The sequence below is a fragment of the Photinus pyralis genome, unplaced genomic scaffold (genome assembly GCF_008802855.1).
Source record: "Photinus pyralis isolate 1611_PpyrPB1 unplaced genomic scaffold, Ppyr1.3 Ppyr1.4_LG3b, whole genome shotgun sequence".
NCBI classification, from domain to species: domain Eukaryota; kingdom Metazoa; phylum Arthropoda; class Insecta; order Coleoptera; family Lampyridae; genus Photinus; species Photinus pyralis.
In genome coordinates, this window is record NW_022170510.1 from 23694313 (window position 1) to 23713711 (window position 19399).

The 19399-nt window shown below is 39.2% G+C and overlaps 1 protein-coding gene across 1 annotated transcript; it reads right to left on the reverse strand.

Annotated features, from left to right (window-relative positions):
* Positions 1-3207: 3207 nt before the first annotated feature.
* Positions 3208-17362, reverse strand: LOC116167428 (serine protease nudel). The gene is made up of 20 exons (XM_031482792.1): positions 17182-17362; positions 13143-13262; positions 12462-13089; positions 12195-12412; positions 11989-12146; positions 11814-11941; positions 11346-11762; positions 11000-11298; positions 10680-10955; positions 9512-10628; positions 9293-9462; positions 9133-9246; positions 4927-5407; positions 4686-4871; positions 4488-4635; positions 4275-4440; positions 4050-4226; positions 3765-4002; positions 3613-3717; positions 3208-3562 (listed from the first exon to the last, which is right to left on the reverse strand). The coding sequence occupies exons 1-20, from the start codon at positions 17315-17317 to the stop codon at positions 3250-3252; spliced, it is 5595 nt and encodes a 1864-aa protein (XP_031338652.1). The 5' UTR covers positions 17318-17362; the 3' UTR covers positions 3208-3249.
* Between the last annotated feature and the right edge of the window lie 2037 nt (positions 17363-19399).

Sequence of the window (19399 nt, forward strand, 5' to 3'; positions counted from 1 at the left end):
TCTAAAAACAAAACATAACAATATGGGACGCCTGTCGTAGTTGGCGGGAACGTGGCCATGCCTTCTGCCACGACTTTGGCTCCTAGGGGAACAACTGCCCTCGAATAATAGAAGTGGCGTTACAAGGTGCCTCTGCAAAAGGTCTTAAGTTGTTCTACACTGCTCCGGTATTTACCTTACGAATTAGGAAAACTGCAGGAAAACCTAATTCGGAGTAGCCGGCAGAATGCTCGAAACTGGTCTATAGTAATTCCCATCTCTGCCACAGATGAAAAATTCACCTCAACCCAGGTTCGAACACCCGACCTCCGGATTTATAGTCCAACGCTCTACCACTGAACCATAAAGCCGGTCATACAACATGTAGAAAAAGAAAACGTCGTGGCCGACGCAATCTCACGATTCCCAGACTCTACGTCACAGAGAGATTTCGGAAGCCCAACTCTCACACCCAGGCGCACAAGCAACTACCAAAACAGTCAAACACAAATTCGTGTGGCCAAAAGTGATAAGGATTGCAGAGCATGGGTCAAACAATGCATGCAATGCCAACGAGCAAAGATAACACGACACCACCACGACGCCGTAGGCACATTCCCACGTACAACCTTCAGGTTCGAACACGTCCACATCGACCTGGTAGGACCGCTTCCAGTATCACAAGGAAAAAGATCCTGGACATGTATCAACCAGCACACACGGTGGCCAGCGGCTATCCGCTATACCATTAGAAGACATTGAGGCTGACATCGTTGCCCAAGTGTTCCTACTGTACTGGATCGCACGATTTGGGACACCGCTTCGAGTAACCACGGACCAAAGAAGACAAATTGAATCTCGCTTGTTTTAACGGTGACAAATATAGCAGGCCCACACAACAGCATATCACCCAAAAGTTAATGGAATGGTGGAACCAAAGCCCTCCTGTGCCACAACAAACGGAAATGGACATAAGTTCTAGCGATCCGGATAGCAGGGAAAGAGGATCTCAAAACCACAAGTGCAAAATTCTTCTACGGTACAGCTCTACCCGGAGAATTCCTAGCCACACACACCGGAAATCAAGATGTTGAACTAACCAGACAATTACGTAGCATGACTCACAAACAGCATTTCAATTCAAAGATTTAGATATAGATTTTGATGTATTCGTTCGAACAGACAAGGTAAAACGTTCGCCGCAACCACGTTACGGAAGGCGAAAGGAGGAAACTCATTACCATACAGAAAGCAACCAAAGAAGTCACCATAGACAGAGCTAATCCCGCATTCGTAGAAACTCACGAGTGAAACCGAAATCAACCAAGCAATTAGCACCTCAAATCAACAATACAGTACCACAGATAGTAACCCCAGTTACCAAGACAGCAAGAAGCGGAAGACAAGTGAAGAAAGTTGTCCGATTTTGTAACTCCGTCACTAGAAGGGGGGTACTGTAACTGTTTATGATCAACTGGCAGATACCCAATCGCCTAGATAATTGGCCCGTATGAATAAAAATAAGTAAATGCTTATACTTGCAAAATTCAAAGTAAATACTCGTAAGTGCTCCTTCGTACTGGGCGACTTAGCAGCGCTTCTAAGCAGAAGGACAAGACGCAGTGCAGCGCTGCTAAACCATGCTAAACAGACCAGTATGAAGGGGCACTTACGAGTATTTACTTTGAATTTTGCAAGTATAAGCATTTGCTTACTTTTATTCATACGGGCCAATACTGCACTAGACTGCAATGTGAAAATTCGATCAGCTGACAGTGACATACCCGACCACGTCGATGACATCACAAGGCTGCTTTACACGGCACTAGTAACTCGTACGAGTTGCTAAAACGTAGTGTAATGTTCTCTCTGGTGGAGAGGACATTTAGGGAAAAGAACCACTCTTGAAGATGACTTAAAAACTTAATATTCTTATTCCATTACAGTAGTACTAAATTGCCACTCAAGTACCAATGCGAGTCGAGTGAATAGAAAACAATCCTATTTACTGGCGCAAGTATTAGGTACTTGTACCTACAAGTTACTACTTTACTAACGCATAAGAATACAGTCAACTTCTGTTCACCCATAGCGAAGAAGATTCTCCTAGGTCCTACTGTTTACCTATAAAGTATGACTGTTTGCCCGTAGCGTAGGTGCCCCAGGTCCTAATTTTCATTCATAGCGTAGGGTTCTCCAGGTTCGATTGTTCACCCATAGGATAGGATCACCTTACAGCTGAATTTGACGTCTGCGGCTGTCACTGCACGCAGTTCTGTCAATAAAAGTCGCGGACACAAACCTCTATACCTCCTTACGCTCATCCTCGCTCCCCAGAAACGTCAAGCGTCATCGTCCACAAGAGGTTCTGCAGGTTTCACAGTTGCCTGCTTCACTGTCACCGCTGGCCGCTGCCTGCAACACTTACACAGTCAAGAGAAGGTAGCGTGGAAGGTGTCACCGTGGCCAGCATTACCGATTCTGATATGTCTCAAATGGCTAATGGTGCTATGATCCGAAACGCGTATTAAAAAAGATCAAACCTATTTAAATAGGAGATTCTAGTTATATTTTCATTTGCATATAACAATTGAATTTCAAAAGGAACTATTGTTCCCATGGTTTGTTTTTTTATTTTATTTTTATTTTTTTTATTTTATTATCCCTCTCTTGTTTTGGGCCCTCAACAGGCATGCGCCCAATTACAGAGTGGCTCGCATAATGCTATTTGTTGCGCTATGTGTTGTGTTGCCTGATGTTACTTTATAGGAATCGATTACCTAATCTTGTCTGCGTTTCGTTAAATAATCTCATTAATTGTTCAAACTGTGCTCCATCCATATTTAGCGATTTTTCTTTTTATGTGGCTTGTATTCCTCTGTTTACAACTCGTCGCCAAATGTTGTGTATTAAATAAGCGGTTCCAATTGCTTTGAAAATAGTTATTTATTATACAAGGGAAAAAAGTATTAGATTTTAGCTCGAGGTTGTGTTGTTTCCCGACGCGAAGCGACGTCAGGAAGAGTTTTATGCTTTTATGTGGTAATGGAATGATTCAGAATAAAGTATGCCGCGCCATCTCTCACCGTTAACATACACTTCAATGTGCTTCGGTTACAGTGCAAGAGAAAATCGATTTAACCTTTCTTTTTTAACCGGTGTAGAACCGAATTGCAATTGCATGAAACTGTCAATAGATGTAGACGTACATTTTACGTGGAAGACAAATTAAAAATTTCTGGTTTAATTATCAAATTAAATTAACAATCATCATAAACATTGCAGAAACAGTCTATAACACTTTACGTCTGCCTTTAATGTAACATACGGTTCATTTCCGTACCTAAAGGCTAATAAAAACTTGTTTTTTTCATTGGGTCTGATCCAAATATTTTCGAAGTTGTGAGTTATTGCACGCACGCCGTGTCTTACAACATTTTCACCAGGAATTAGTCTTTTAGCGCTCCTTCCTGTATAACCAATTTGTTTACAAATCTCCTCCAATTGTAAGGTTGTGACGGTTCTAGAGAAACATACAGGATGCCATACGCCGGATGTCCGTTCCTGTACTTCGGTAAGTGAGCTATGGGAAAGAACACTTCGTTTTTACTGTATTTTGCTGTGTACACCTACCTTATTTGGGATGAAATTAAGGCAATGCAGTGCATTTCATCTTCGCCACTAGGACAGTCACGAAATCCATCACAAACGACATCATGGGAAACGCACTTACCGCTACTAAACTCGGACGGAATTAGATTAGAAAAATGGGTGCAGATACTTACCGGCCACAAGCAAAGTTACTGTGTGTACATTTACAATCCTCAGGGTCTTCATCTGAACGATCCAGGCAATTTCTCACTCCATCGCAAACTTTAAGCGGATTGGCCAAAGTTAGATACGCTCTGCAGTTACAAATAGCTGGCTCATCCGACTGATCACCGCAATCGTCCTTTTTATCGCAAAACGCAACTTTGGGTACACATTTTCCATTGCGGCATTTCAATTCCGACTTGGAGCACTCTAAAAACGGACTAAACCAAAATGCACCAATTAAAATCGATAATTACGGCAACTACTGTTTCGGGAGCAGTAATTTAGAAATTTGGAGCAGATTTTAGGGTCCTCATCGGCGCCATCCAGGCAATTTTGAACTCCGTCACAAACGGATTTTTCCGGAACGCACTGACCTAAACCACAGCGAATCTGTTTACAAATTGGAGGGATAATGTGAAAGTGAGCTTGTTCTGCAATAAAATTCGTTAACCCCAAGCCTGCTAAGACGCCAACCTTACTCATTAATCTCAATATTGTTGATTTCCAATACTGAACACTATCCACCGAAATTCTATCTGGAAAATCACAACCACCCAATGGCGCGTAATATACCGCAGCTGGGTACCATCCATGAATAGACCGACACACTATCGATCCGCTCCAAAACAAGCGTTTACGCTTACCCTAAAGTACATGGTTAGTACTACAATATTTAGATAAGGGAATCATACGTGACAGTTAAGAAAACTCTGCCCTTTTCGAAAACATCGAAGTCCATATGCGCAATCCAGCAGTGGTTTCAAATAAATAATATTGGAATTGTCTGGGGAATTTGCGCGTTGAGCTAAGCATATTCTTGTTTCACTGACGGTATGTTTCCTATCACATTAGTCAATCAGATGCGCACTTAAAAGTGAAGGGTGTCTTACTTAACATCTAAACTAATTGGTCGTACGTATCGAGTTATCTTAACAGGTTTGTTAAGCCGCAAGAGCACTATGGTTGAATTTTCTACTTGTAGCACGTCTGCGACTTGCCGAACTTGCTCGTAGGGGCTGATAACGGGTAGGTGACCGGTGCCACCCACCAAAACGGTGATATAGTGGTTGTGCAAGCTGATGAATTTAAAATTATTGCTGATGGTGAGGAAAAAGTGGTCATAGATCTTACCGAAACTGCGTGTCAAGGCAAGAAGATGAAGTAATCACCCATTCGGTCTCTATCAAAGTTCCAGAACACTTGTAAGTTCCTTCCATGTAAATTTCGGCATTCCATGGTGTTTCTAAAATTTTGCTCGAATTGAAAGGAAGGTAATGGGGGTGATGTTGTATGTCGATATTATTGGAGCACTTGACAAATATTCCCATACATTTTTCTATTTTATGGTTGCTCATGGCCTGAGGTAAAACGGGCATATTGTTGTGCTGCACTGAGAGCGCGACATCGTTAATATTTGAGCTCATGTAGTTATCGTAATCACTAAATCCCAGATAAAAACAACTGTCGGCGGCAATGCTTGCCTTCTGGGTAGTTTGGTCCGTACACAACACGCGCCATACACCTTTTCGGTTTATGGATACAACACCATTTCTATTAATGAGTGGCCGGAAGTCCTCATCCAGTGAAATTGTCTTACCATTTGTGAGAGCCACTGCAACAGACAATGATTATTACGTCAATGAGATTATTAGCATGCTGAGCAATAGCAATTTTAGCATACACCATACTATGCTTTTGGTTTCGTTGTGTTTGTGTGTTCGTCCGTCCGTCCGTCCGCGTGATAAATCGAGAATGCAAGCGAATATTGGAATTCTGTTTTCAGTAAAAGATAGCTCGGACGAGTTTGTTAATCAGAAAAATCGCTTGACATCTGGTGGGCCGTGGGTAAATGGGAGAGAGAAATGGCATACCGTGCACATCATACGAGTTACATTTACTTGCAGTCCCCGAGATGCGATTAAGAGGTTAAGAGGAAGGATATAAATTGACGACCTTCTAAGAACAACAATGAAACTTGAGATATAGTTTGGTTTTAGCTGACACAAGCACTAGCTAAGTACTACTTATAATGTTAGAACAAAAAGTATTTTTTTTGTTGATCACAACCTGACATCATATCAGCTGCTTTAATTACCATGGATACAATAAATAAAACAAAATCTCCATGAATCCATGGTCTACCGTTTAATAACAGTAAAAAACAAAGTTTCTCGTCTAAACGATCTTTCCACCATCGTGTTCCGTTTGGCAGATATTTGCACTGAAAGTTTTGACATCACCAGTAGATGTGTCTCGTGCAGACGTTCCACTTGCCGTTTATGAGTACTCTCTTCCGATACTTCGTTTTCAAGATATTCACATGAACTGCATTATATAGCTTGTCCAGACGATTCATTTTGCCTTTGTGAGTAATCCGCTCCGACAAACCGTTTTCGAGATATTCGCTCTTAAAGTTTTGACCTCACCAATGGATATATTTCTTCCAGATGTCCCAATCGTCCTTTCAATCCCATGAATCTCGAAAAGAAATCGCGGAAGACAGTTATAGTTTGTAGAAACCGATTCCTTTCGATAAGACCTTTCATTAGAGTACCATGAAAAACATAACCTCCTTCCCCTCTCCCCATTTTTAAAAGTTTTACATTGAACCACTAGAAGCATGAGTATGCAAAATCTGAGACAAATTGGTTGTCTCATGTAAAAGTTATGGACGTTTTCCTTTCACAAACAAAATCTCGAGTTATAATTAATGGGGGGGGGGGGGGCCCTATGTATTGCAACAAAAATACAGACCTCTGAGACAATTTCCCTAAAAGTAGTTCAAAAGCGCAGAAGTGGATGCGGACGGACGAACAGACACAACACAAACAATTTTTTTCTTTAAAAATACCCTAAAATATAGGTTGTGATACATCAAAACAAGGAAAAGAATGAAAAAGAATTGATGTTAAGATATACAGGGTGATGCATTTAAAAAATATCAACATTGAATGCAATCTCGGGAACTGTGGCCCAAACAAGTTGTTTTGCCTACGTCACTGGTTTCTACGTGAAATATCTAAAATAGGCAGTTTGTACTTTTTTGCGGATTTTTCAACTCATGTTGGAAGGCGCTATTGTGGCCACTTTCTCCGTTCGTCCGAGGCCTTAACTACTCCTACAGTTTTCAAGATATTTAATTCTTTCTTTTTGCATTCGGTAGCTTACAGCTCTGGAACCTCGACCAAGAAAAATCTTGACGGTTAATGTGCGTATGCGAAAACTGTGCAATGTCATCTTTCTTATTTATGGAGATGTTTTTTTGAAAAGCATATCGTATATTTTAAAAATTATATATGTGCATGCGCAACCTGCGCAATATCGACTTTCTTAATTGTAGAGATTTTTTTGAAAAGGTTCTTCTAGTAAAGGCTAACATATCGCATATTTTAAACATCAGGTGTGCACATACATAGGCTGCGGTTTGTGGTATCATAAGGTTCACAAAAAAGTGACACAGGGTCGCGTCTCTATTAGCTGAGATACACTGCTGTCTCAACCAACGTAGGACCCGCTGCACACACATATCATTTTCTATATATAATATAGGGTGGCGATTGAACCAGAAACAAAAGAAATAGGGTTGTCATAAACACAAATTCCCAAAACACGTCAATTTGATTGAATTAAAAGTTGCGTTGGATTGGTTTTTGCATTAATCGTTTAGTTTGTATGATTTACATGGTGTTGGGATGCGTACATCCTGTTTTTACTGACGAGGATATGGCGACCGAAAGATCCGGGATAAGAAGTTAAATCTTTACCACGTGCCAACGGCCTCTTTGGACTTCAGATGAGCGAGTGGACAGCTAGGAACTCTGTTATCCAGGGAGTTGTAAATGGCCCCCAAACGCGGAGGAGTCTACCAAGATTAACGACAAGAGGATTGTTGTAGTACCTTGTATAGGTTTAAGTTAGTTAGAGTTAAGTTGGCAACAATATTGAGAACTAGTGGTTAGATGCACAATGTAAGTAGCGTTTCGTAGAGGCAAATTAAACAAGTCTTAAAGGAAGTATTATTCTTTACCTAACAAATACCACGTAAAGAAACAAGGATGAGAAAAGCAAATGGAAACTGCGTCATTAAAGGCAATTTGCAAAGGCGCAGGAGATAACAAAGAAAATTCGAAATTTTTCTCTGTATTCTGGGCGAGTTTCTCAATCGGATACCTGGGGGGAAACATTTTGAAAAGAATTATATGTCTTTTGGAAGCAAAAGGGAGAAAGTCAGCAGCAAGAGGAGAATCGATAAGTGGAAACTAAGAGTTGCAACTTGGAACGTAAGAAGCATGCTCAAAAAAGAAAAACTGGGAAACCTAATAAGGGAAATGATTAAGAATGATGTGGATCTGATAGGAGTGAGTGAAGTAATGTGGTAAGATGAAAAAGATATACTAGATAGATGGAAAGAGTATATGGAAGATATGTATAAAACAAAGGGCTAACCACAAAATCTTGAGGTTGAAATAGGGGAAGAAGGCTGGCAATTGAAGAAATGAAGAACGAAAAGGCAGCCGAGGTAGATGAGATACCAGTAAAGTGGTTTGACAGAAGGTGGTTTGTAAGATTGCAGTTTATGAGAGCGGGGAATGGCCAGATGAGTTCTTGAAGACGGAAATTATTGCACTGGATAAAAGAGTGGGAGCAATGAAATGCAGAGAGCACCGTACTATGTGATGGTGTAGAGATTGGCAGAAAAATAGATCGTATTCAGGAGGGGTTGGAGCTGGTGATACAGTAGGTGTTGCGAGATCCCTGGTGCAGAGGCAAATGGAGAGATAGAAAAAAGTGTACCTTAGTTTTATAGATGCCATGAAAACATTTTATTGTGTCAAGTGGGACAAACTGATGAGCATACTGAAGAGAAAAGGCGTTGACTGGAACGGGAAGAGATTGATAGGCAAGTAGGCTGTATCTGGACCAAATGGTAGTTATGAGGGTAGGGAATGGTAGATCAAAATTTACCACGTACCCTTTTCATCTTTTACTTGGATGAATTGATTTTGGACTGTTTGGAACATCATACTGGAGTGAAAGTTTGGAACCACAGTAACTGAGTAATGGAAGACTTGAGGACCTTTGATCTGTCGGTTCTTATGGTCCCTGGTGTTTTGGAGACTTTTGGACTCTAAAAGTCCTAAGAGCCCTCACGAGCTTACCATGCAACAATGGTTACTCATGATCGTTTCACTTCCGGTTTTACCAGATGTGGAGAAATCCTTTCTTATTTTAAATAATAATAATTCGAAATCTGATGGAGAATCCACCAACATGAAAAATAACCGGCTGCACTGATCACCGAGTGTGACAACAAATTCATGCGTGGTATTTACTTACGGCAATCTATTTCGTCATCCTCCAAAGGGCAATCAGGATTATTATCGCATCTTTTGGTAATACTAATACAAGTTCTACTCTTTCGACAGTGATACTGATTTTCGTCGCAGTTATCTGAAAGAATTCTCTATTTAATTATCTTTACAAAAAGGCTACGTACGGCAGTCCTCTTCGTCCGATTTATCCAAACAATGTGTAATACCATCACACAATGTGCTGGGAAACGTGTGTCTTAGATAATCTGCACATCGACAGTTTTGCTCATCGGTGGCATCCTCGCAGTCAGCGTGGCGGTCGCAAAGCTTAGTTATGTCAATGGTCTGTTTGATTCTAAAACCTTTCGTGAATTGAGAACATATAGCTGTTGATTCCCGCTTACAATTTACAATGAAACTCAAGTACTGTAGGAATCTTCCATGTAGGACGGGCTGGTGTAGGATTCATTGATGTGGTGGAATTGCTTACTGAAATGTTTGGAATTGGTGTGGAAATTTCAATAGCCTGGGTTGCTTGGTCTCGTTCTGTACCGATTGGAAGTCGATTTACTATCGTTACAGTTGTGCTTTCACTCGCATTTACAGTAATATCAAGCGACAACTCTGAAGTTATGATTTCGTAATTAGGTATGACTTCTGTACTGGACCATTGTTCAGTATTTTCGGAATTTATTGTCGCTGGGATAGCTTTTGCTTCTGGAAGGAAAGAAGTCGCAGTTGTCTCACCAGTAGATTGAAACGCGGTTTCTGTTTTTGCTAAATGCGTAACATTGAAAAGATTTTCATTCAATTGTGTTGTTGAAACTGTAGTAGGGTGGAGATTCCATCCGGTTTCTGTACTGATCGATTCTCCAGAAGCGTCGTGGCTCGACGTTGTTGCGGGGGCGGTTAATTCGTGGAGTTGTGAATGCGCAGTTTTCTGTTCATTTAATTGCGTAGTTGCTACTGGATTGATTGTAAAATTGTTAGAAGTGTTTTCGAAACTCGAAATAGGTTCTGTAATAGAAGATTGTGTTATTAGGTTGGAGCTTGTTTGATGATCTGGGAGAAAGTTTGGTTCAGTTAGCCCACCAAGTTGAGGTGGAATTGCTATTTGTGCTAAATGTGTATCTTCCGAAACACTTTTGTCTTGGGAAATAGTAGATGTGTCTGGATCATTGCCAGGTGTCAAAATATTTTTTGCAAATTCTATTATGCTTCCATCAGCGGTATCACTGGATCTTTTTGTAATTTTCTTAGTACCATGAGATTCACTTGCATTTGTAGTAAAGTTGGGTGCAATTGACAGGTTTTCTTCTCCGGTCCGCAAAAACATATGTCTCATCGCGTTTTTAAAAATCTCCGGAAACGTATTTCTTCCGCAGTGCATTTCGTCATCGGCTTCCAAACAATCTACAGCTTTATCGCATCGCCTTTTGTTTCCTATACATCTTTTACTTGCTTCACAAGCATATCCGGGGCAGTGCCGTAATGGCCTTCTCACAGAAAACACCTCAGCACCTAAAATGACAAACGTGTGATCGACATTCGCGGACAGTTCTCCACACGTACCTATGTGTTCCGATATCCATCCTACAAATAGGCTCACCCTTGTATAAACGCCTGGCTCGTCCGGCCTCGCGCAGCCTTCTCCGTGACTGACAATACCAGCTAAGTACCATTGGTTTGGTAAATTTGGGTTCCTGCACATAAACGGTCCTCCACTATCTCCTTGGCAGGCATCTTTGCCACCCTCCCTCAAACCGGCGCATATCTCGTGACCTTCTTCGTCTTCTCTATGCTTGCACTTCTTATGAACAGGAACTTTGACCTCCCGAAGATGGTCCGCTAAAATCAGTAAGTGAGTAAAAATTTCGAGTACTTCCGCTTACGATCAGTTCCGTGCTCTACAGTTGCTCCCCATCCAACCGCCGTACAGAGCGTTCCCGGCTCTGGGCCCCACAAATAGTTTTTGCCAGCTGTAATTTCGGAAGGTAAACAAATGGGTCTAACGTATCTATTAAATTCGAGCGGTTTGGAAATTTTCATCAGAGCGATGTCATTTTTTAGTTTGTGACGATCGTAAAATTCGTGAGATATTATGTGATCTACGACTCGATTTTGTACCATTGGCGAATACGAATACCTTCGAAGCACACCTGCTTGGATTTCGTAGTAGTAGCGAGAATACCTATGAACTACCCCATCAAAAAGGTTATTATGATAGAAGACAATTACTTGTCGACGCAATGCGCGGCTGTCACTATCCAAATTTCATTTATCAATGCACCACCGCAGTGAAACATCCCATTTCTGTATACAGAAACAATCCATGGCCAAGCTTTTGGTTGACTCGGAAGACCGCCAACAACCCTTCCACTTCCTAACAGTGGGTCACTCTCGTTCTGGTGACTCTCGGAAACCCGTGCGTAGTAGGGCTCTCCCAAAATCCTCTCTGCGCTTGTATCTACTTCTTCTCGCCTGAAGGGGTTTATTTCTTGCACACGCATTCCACATATCGGTGGCGGACATTCAACATAAATAGCGGCATTTCTCTCACATGTATCTACCAATTCTATGGTACCGGAATGTGTCGCACTCACGTAGAAGCCACCATAATCTACTTCAAGCGGAACTAGGTGAGTTAGAGGAGCACTAGAAAAGTAATATGAGAGTACATCACCGAGGCAATAAAGTTAACTATACACTGCGCTAAGTCCCATTTCAGATTGGCAAGCATCGTTCGCCCATATTTCTGGATTTCTGCATGTAGGGTACCAACCGCCTTTAAAATTTCTGTACAGGAAACCAACAGATTTAGTCACCATGAAGTCCTGTGAATTAAAACGATCACAAACCGTACTAGCAAAAACTTCCATACCTTAGTCCCTAAGTGATCAACGATAATACTGCAATCTAATTCGTCCTTTTCAGTAGCACATTGTACAATTCCATCACATCGTTGTTCAATTGGTATACATGTAGAGAATCGCTCTCTAGGTGACCAATCGTCACAACTAAATGTTCCAGATTCGCAACCTAAACGTACCTGTGAGCTCAAAAAACGTAGACGTTGGAAAATATTACCGAAACAATGCATTTCATCTTCACCATTAGGACAATCTAAGTAACCGTCACAGATTCGCGATTTTAATAATCTCCTTTTACACGGACAAAACTCTTCGTCGCTACCATCGCTGCAATTCACCTCACCATCGCACGTTTGCCGAACTTTGATACATTTGGAGTCGTCTTCGCAACTGATTTCGCCATACGGACACTGATTGGCCGAGCGCGTGTTGTTTCTGAAACATGGTAAATCTATTGGCCCTGTCCAAGTGGACTAGAACTTACCGCTTATCTAAGGGAGGTGCTTCCTCTTTATCTTTCACAGTCCCCAAAATGCTTTCTGGAATTTGCCTTGCAGGAGTACACATGATGGGTCGACTCGTAACGGATGGTTGGTCGTAGTGCTGTAGCATACTTTGAAACCTGTCGCGTGGGTGAAAATAATACGGTAATAGAGGTTGAGGATTGTTTTGAATAGATGAGACTCCTTGTGTGATAGGATGTGAATCAAAGATATGGGGCATAATGGGCGACTGGTAAATTTTCAAACCAAACGTGGGACAAATGTTTTGCTTATTCTGTGGCGTTTTTAAGCTTTCAGCAATAGTTTTTGAAGTTGTAATGTCACTCCTGTTAGTTACATTAGAGTCGACATATTTCTTTCCAACAGACTCCCTTTTTTGTCGTTTTGCATTCCAAATGTGCAAAATAGTTAAATTATTTAGGTTAAATGTATCATTGACTATTTTGTAATCTAAAATGTTAGTGTCTGTTTCAGTTGTTGTATTTACAGTACCATTTGCAACCGCTTCTTTGAAACGTAAGTTAGCAACTGAAGCGCTTGAGGATGCCAACGAGTCAATATTTGAAATGGTGCTGATTTCGAGTGGGACACGCGTCTTCAATCCCGAGTCTGCAAATGACAAATTAATGAGAAATCGATCAATTCATAACGAATCAACTTACTATTTACTACCACAAGTATTATTATAGAACATACCATGGCGCCCAGTACGACACATAGGATTATGCATAATTGTGCTGCAATACTTCTTCCTGCATACTTTTTGCTGTCCTTGCTGGTACCTTTAAAAAGAAACTTACAAGGTTGAGGAACTAGCAATTTGAAGTCCTGTGATATTTATGTTTGGTATTATTTAAGTACATGCACTCAATAAAATCAATTTCAAATTTAGCTGGATTCTTTATCAAATTTGTAGATCTGAGTTCATGAATTGGCAATATAGCCCAAAAAAATAAGGAAGGCCCGTTTTAACATCTCTGTGAGTAATGAACCGAATTGCATGAAATTCAATATGCGTATAGCTTTAGCCATTCCGCAATTCCAAAAGTTGAGCCTAATCGATCAACATTCACAGTGCCCTTTTCGCATCTCGACCATTTACAAACCGGATTGCAACTTTTCTTATATAAGAAAGCATTACATAGTAACTTGGAATAAAAGCAAATTTAACGCCAGTTTCAACATTTGGTTTTGCACATGCTATAGCCATACTCAGGAGCTCGTTTTCTATATTTGTTTACACGTTTATTTATTTATATTACTTCTCAGCGTGCAGAATTGAAAGGAAAAAGGAATTAACCGTTGGCTTGATTTATGAGTACCTATGCTCTTTGAAATTTTGTAAAAATGTTCCCAAAGTTCTACTCCTTTATGAAGTACCTACTCCTCAACGGGAGGCGCAAAGCAAATTTGTCATCCGGATGAAAATGTGATATGTGTTCCATTGGAGCTCTCATTTTATCCTAAGTTCTATAACAATATTGCAAATCTATTACAATGTTGGGTCACCTTGTATGTCTAATTTCAATTATTTATTTTTGATGTTATAGGTTGGTAAAATTGGAATTAAGCGCAATTCGAATTTTAGATCAAAAATTTTATTTTGCATCGGTATTATTTAATTGCAAAGAAATTATGAAATTCATCTGGAATTATTTGCGTAGTATTTGTGAAAGTTTATCTCATATTTTTGCCCGTCGTCTGCGATAAGAGGCGTTATCGCTGCGTAAGCTAATTAGTTTCAATATACGCACCTGTTATCGTAAACAGATGTTAATTCTTTGGAATACATAGTATTTTATTAGAGAAGTGGAAGTTAGGGAAGGGAATAAGTTTTAAATAAGAGAACCGGACGTACATCGTGACTCTTTTTGGGGGAAGGCGTGAATCGAGTTTTTTGCACGTTGAAACGTAGCCGTATATTTAAGCGCATTCCCAGTTATAAAGTTTTATAGATGAACGTTAGTTGTGCGTAGACGGCAGCGAGTTTTACGTTACGAAGAAGATTCCCAGTACTCGTTAAAGGGAGTTTTGTCCACCATCAAAGGGCCAGAAGTATAATTGGAATTACAAAGAAGGCAGTGACGTCTAAAATGAGTTTTAAGTAAAGACAAAGAAGTGAGGTTCCGAAGCATCACTCAGCTTGGTGTTCGTGGTATGTGTCTGTTTGCTGAGAAGCACATTTATGACCGGATGATAAGGATTATTTGACCTGAGGTAATTGAAACTTTATTTAAATTTAATTTTCGAAATCGATTTGTTACTAATATGATGGCGCCTATTTAACTTTAGGAAGTTGGTAAATGTTTCTCAAAAGTAGCCATCTTGAATTTTATTGACATCAATTCTAAATCAGGCGTATCAAAGACAGTAACTTTTATATAAAACCTTTATTTGTATTTCGCATACTTTCGATGATATAAGACATTCAACTTTTTTTGAAATTACGTCCAACCTATTCGACATTTTGAACCACCACAAGTAAATTTTAAGAAAGCATCTAAAACTGCAAAACATTATCCACTCAACCAATTCTCTATCTTTATTAATAAGATAGTTACCCATGCAATCCCACGCGATCTGGGACACACTGTATACTGCCCGCCATAAGTACCTGAACACCCAATGCACTTTTGATCAATTTTGATGAAATTTTTAGGAAAATCGTATTGTAACGGAAATGCTCCAGACATGACGTCGCCTTTGGCGCTCTGGAATTTTCTACGCGCGCGATAGTAGGAATATTCGAGAATGTACTGGACTTACATTGCTTGCGTGTATAAATGGTTGCGGACCGAACATCGCGGCAGTCTACTACCGAACGAGTACGGACGAAACATCGAGCGCGGAAATATAAATTGCGAAGTGTGTGTGATATAAATAATCGATATAAATTGTACGGTTTTTATAGTGTTTTAGTTTTGTTTAATAAATATTGATATAAATCGAACCCGAATTTATAAATCACGTTACAGTATTTATTTCGATATAAGAAACAAGAAAACTTGATATAATTACAACAAATTGGAACAACACTAATATAATGTGTATATCATTCTATTGATTCTTGCGCATTCAGCTACTAGACTGGACAAGAAAATGAGTGAATCGATCCTAGCCTGTGATACACTGTTCTAAGATTCTAAAAACCGCCTGTGAAGATCACCTAAATTGTTCAATTAATCAAAGTACACTGGGTGTTCAGATACGTATGGCGGGCAGTATATAGATCTCGGAAAAAATAACGCAACGTCTTGAATAAAGATTCAAAATTTCATTACCCCAAACCCAAATAGTGGCGACAATGCACAAATCAAAAGAAATAGCCACAACCTTCGACCGTCGTAAAAAAAATGCTAGAAAGACGAATAGTGTACATGGACTTATCGGGGCCGTGTAATGATGAGAAGTAACCAAAAATTGGGTACTATTTTGTAGCGTGTTTCTAGCGACAAAATGCGAATTGCGGGTGAACGGGACATCGGAAGTGGTTACCGACAAAAGGGATAGATGTGGTAGCGCCCCAAAAAGATTTTATTGATAGTGGAGTCAAAACTTCACAGGCGAATTGCGGCTGAACGGGACGCACCGACAAAGGGAATGATTTTCTGTTTTTCTGTTTCGTTATTTTGTGCGTTAATAAAATATAATAGGATTAATACGTATGACATTAAAAAAATTAAATATAATAACAGTAAAAATCTAGCTACAAAAAACGAGGTACCCAGTAAATTTTAGAATGCGGTATATTTTTATCCGGTCATAATTTTGGTTCACGAAGGGATGGTGTCCCGGGATTCAACGCCGTCAATGTGGCAACCCTAAGTCCTCAGAGTCTAAGAACTTTTAATTCTGTTTGTGAAGTGACCTAAAATTTCCACGGCCTTCTCTCAATCAAAATTTTGTTGCTCATGCAAATGGCTATTTCCCATTTTCCAATCGTTTTCAAACTTCCAGGATCATTATAGAGAACATTAGCACAAAATTTCAGCCAAATTGGTTTGGTCCTTACAAAGTTGTACGTAATTCAATAAATATCGATTTTCTTGCCAAAGAGGAAGTTGTCATTTTCTAATCGCTTCTAAATGTTTCTCAGCTCTCAGGAACAGCTTTTTCAACCAAATCGGTCGGGTAGTTTTGGCTGAACTTGTTTACAAGAATCATGCCGATCATCGAAATTTGGAGTGATTTCAATAGGTTAACCTAATGTTTCATTGATGAGGTTAATACGTATTAAATATTAAGTAAATACGTTCCAAATTCTGAAAAGGCGGCGACCTGATTACAGCGTGGATTTGCAGAAAATGTAATGAAAATGAAAAATAAATCGAATCTTGAACTACATTATTTTCTGCACATAGTAGCAAAACTACTTAGTGTGCCCCTGGCATTATACATGATAATCCATCTCAGGTAATCTCAACATTTATTGTTTTTACTGCCTACATTCCGTAAATGCTAGAGTTTTAGTTCGCAAACCGATTGTGGTCAACTCACTAACCCTATAACTATCAATTTATTTTTTAGCAACCGATTCGTGAAAAAATCAAAGGAATGTGAGGCAGGTGCACGATTTTTTCTTAGGCTACTATAAACTGTTACAATATTTTCGTATATCCACCCAAAGGAGTACCAATTTAATTTTAGTGTTGGCGTAGGTGAAAAATTATTTTACTAATTGCAAATCGCTGCCACACTCACCGTTTTCTATGCCATTTACAGGCACATCTTTTAAGACAATATCGATCATTCCGTCAGGTTCTTTAAAATATTCTTCATTGTGTATGTCACTTTCACTAAAAGCTCTTGTAATCGAAACATTTTTAACTTTCGTCATTTTCTGCCACGAACTTATTCAATTTTTTATTTAAATGTGGATGAATGTGTAGTTCTGCATTTATTTGCTGAATGTACAGTGCGAAGGAAATTGCTTATTACTCCAAACCTTATTACGACACTCCTTATCGCGTGCCTAGTTTACATAAAATTCGCAAATAAAATAAGTCCGTAAAAAATTATTGGAGCAAATCAGACCTTAGCATTCGCTCCTCCAAACATCAAAGGTAAAGCAAATGTCAATTTAAATTTTGCAACACAAGAATATAGGAGTTGACAGTTTAGGTAAAATCACAGAGTGTGAAACGGAATGAAAGACTAAAATCGGAATGAGTAATGATTCTGAAATTTGTAGTGACAGCCTTAATGCGTTTGAAATAGCGCTATTCGCCAAATACAGCATATCTCATTTATTTTCAGTTCTCTGTTTAGCGTATACTGCGTTTGAAGTTTCAGTGGTAGAGAAAAATAATTTCCTTCCAAATCAGCACCTGGATTTTTCCATCAAACTGCGAATTTATATATCACTCTTTATAAAAAGCCAATTACGTGTAATATCCTGTTAGAAAGTTGAGAAAATATTGTTTTGACGTAACGTTTATTTATATTAGAAAAATTGTCCCATTCAATTTGGGGATATTACAATTTTGTGATATGTAATTGATGTCCGTATATCACTGTATCTATTTAATAAATTTACATAAAATTTAATTTCGCAGGCATTAGCATTATTTCAATACATCGCTGAACTGCAATCGGAAACTCGAATGCATTTATTAAATATTCCTAAATCATCCCAGCGTATTATTTTCGCTCAAAAATGTTTTTCGTGTTTTTCTGTTTATATTAATTATTTTCAATATTTCATAGCTTAATAAAAATGCTTTTCAGCGGTATCTGGTCGTGACATTTTCATATTCCTTGAATATTTATATCGCAGTAAAAATATACCATTTATTATTCACATTCAAATTGTCGAATGTCAATAACATATTACTACAGCATCCAAATTCAAATCTACACAGACAAATACGTTCGCCCACACGTTTTACAAATTGAAACCGTTTAGTTATTGAAAGGAATTACTAGACGCGACGATCTATGTTGAATTATATAACAAATAGTCTTCTTGTCAAGGGCATGAAAAATGTCGACGAAGTGTTAATCCTTTTATCTGCGATTACAATGTCGATATAGGTATATATCATTTTGATTAAAAAATTCATGAAAAATTTGCATGGCAGTAGTAATATCAAATTAAATTAAGTAGTCATAAAAAGATAAATCACCGACAGCATGAATAATTGTACTTATCAGGGCTGCGTGATTGGGGTCTTTCATTCTCATTGGGGTGAGGGTGCATTAGGGATTGCAATAAATCATTTCTATTTGTACAATTGCAGTTTTATCTAATGGCATATTAAATGATCATCATATTTATTGCGCGTGTAGCTGTCATTTTAGTAAATCAAATCTTTGCATCGAGATACTTGCCTAGATCCCGAGTTAGATCTCTACTAACCTCTCCTACGACAACATAATCATGATGGTGTGATGGCTACGACGGGGTTATCGAGATACGAACGTAGCCTAAAATTGTTCGTGCCTTTAGCCTTCCTTCATTGAAAATACCGTATAGTTTTTTTTGCCAACTGCTTGTGGTTGGTTGGTTGCTTGTTAGTAGTGTGGTGAAACGCCCAATAATTAGGCAATACGAATACGCCTTACATAGCAGAGAATAGCACTATGGGGGAAAAAACCTAAAACGCTCTATGTGTTCAACAAATCATGATAGGTCCTCCACTTTGACCGTTCTTCCCAGATGCCGAAGAACAGGGATATTCAAGACGCAGCTAATATTTGAGATTAGGAACGAGATTTTGATAAGCGGTTTTCATTGGCCTCTTTGGATGTTATTTGGCTACTTTTTCATAAAGAAAAAATCATATAATTCCATTCGACTTTTTTGATTTTTTTAGGATTTTCGGTCATGGTGTCAAAATTAGCCCCCTGCCGGAGAAGGATTCAACTAAATTAACTATATTATATGGTCGATTCCTATTTCCCAAGGAATGCTCTTTTC

Excerpts from the sequence above, each read along its gene's own strand:
- LOC116167428 (XM_031482792.1), bottom strand. The coding sequence starts at position 17,317 with ATGACGAAAGTTAAAAATGTTTCGATTACAAGAGCTTTTAGTGAAAGT. Across the intron at positions 13,263-17,181 it reads TGTAAATGGCATAGAAAACG|GTACCAGCAAGGACAGCAAA; the intron begins GTGAGTGTGGCA and ends TTCTTTTTAAAG. Across the intron at positions 3,563-3,612 it reads TTAATTTCATCCCAAATAAG|CTCACTTACCGAAGTACAGG; the intron begins GTAGGTGTACAC and ends TCTTTCCCATAG.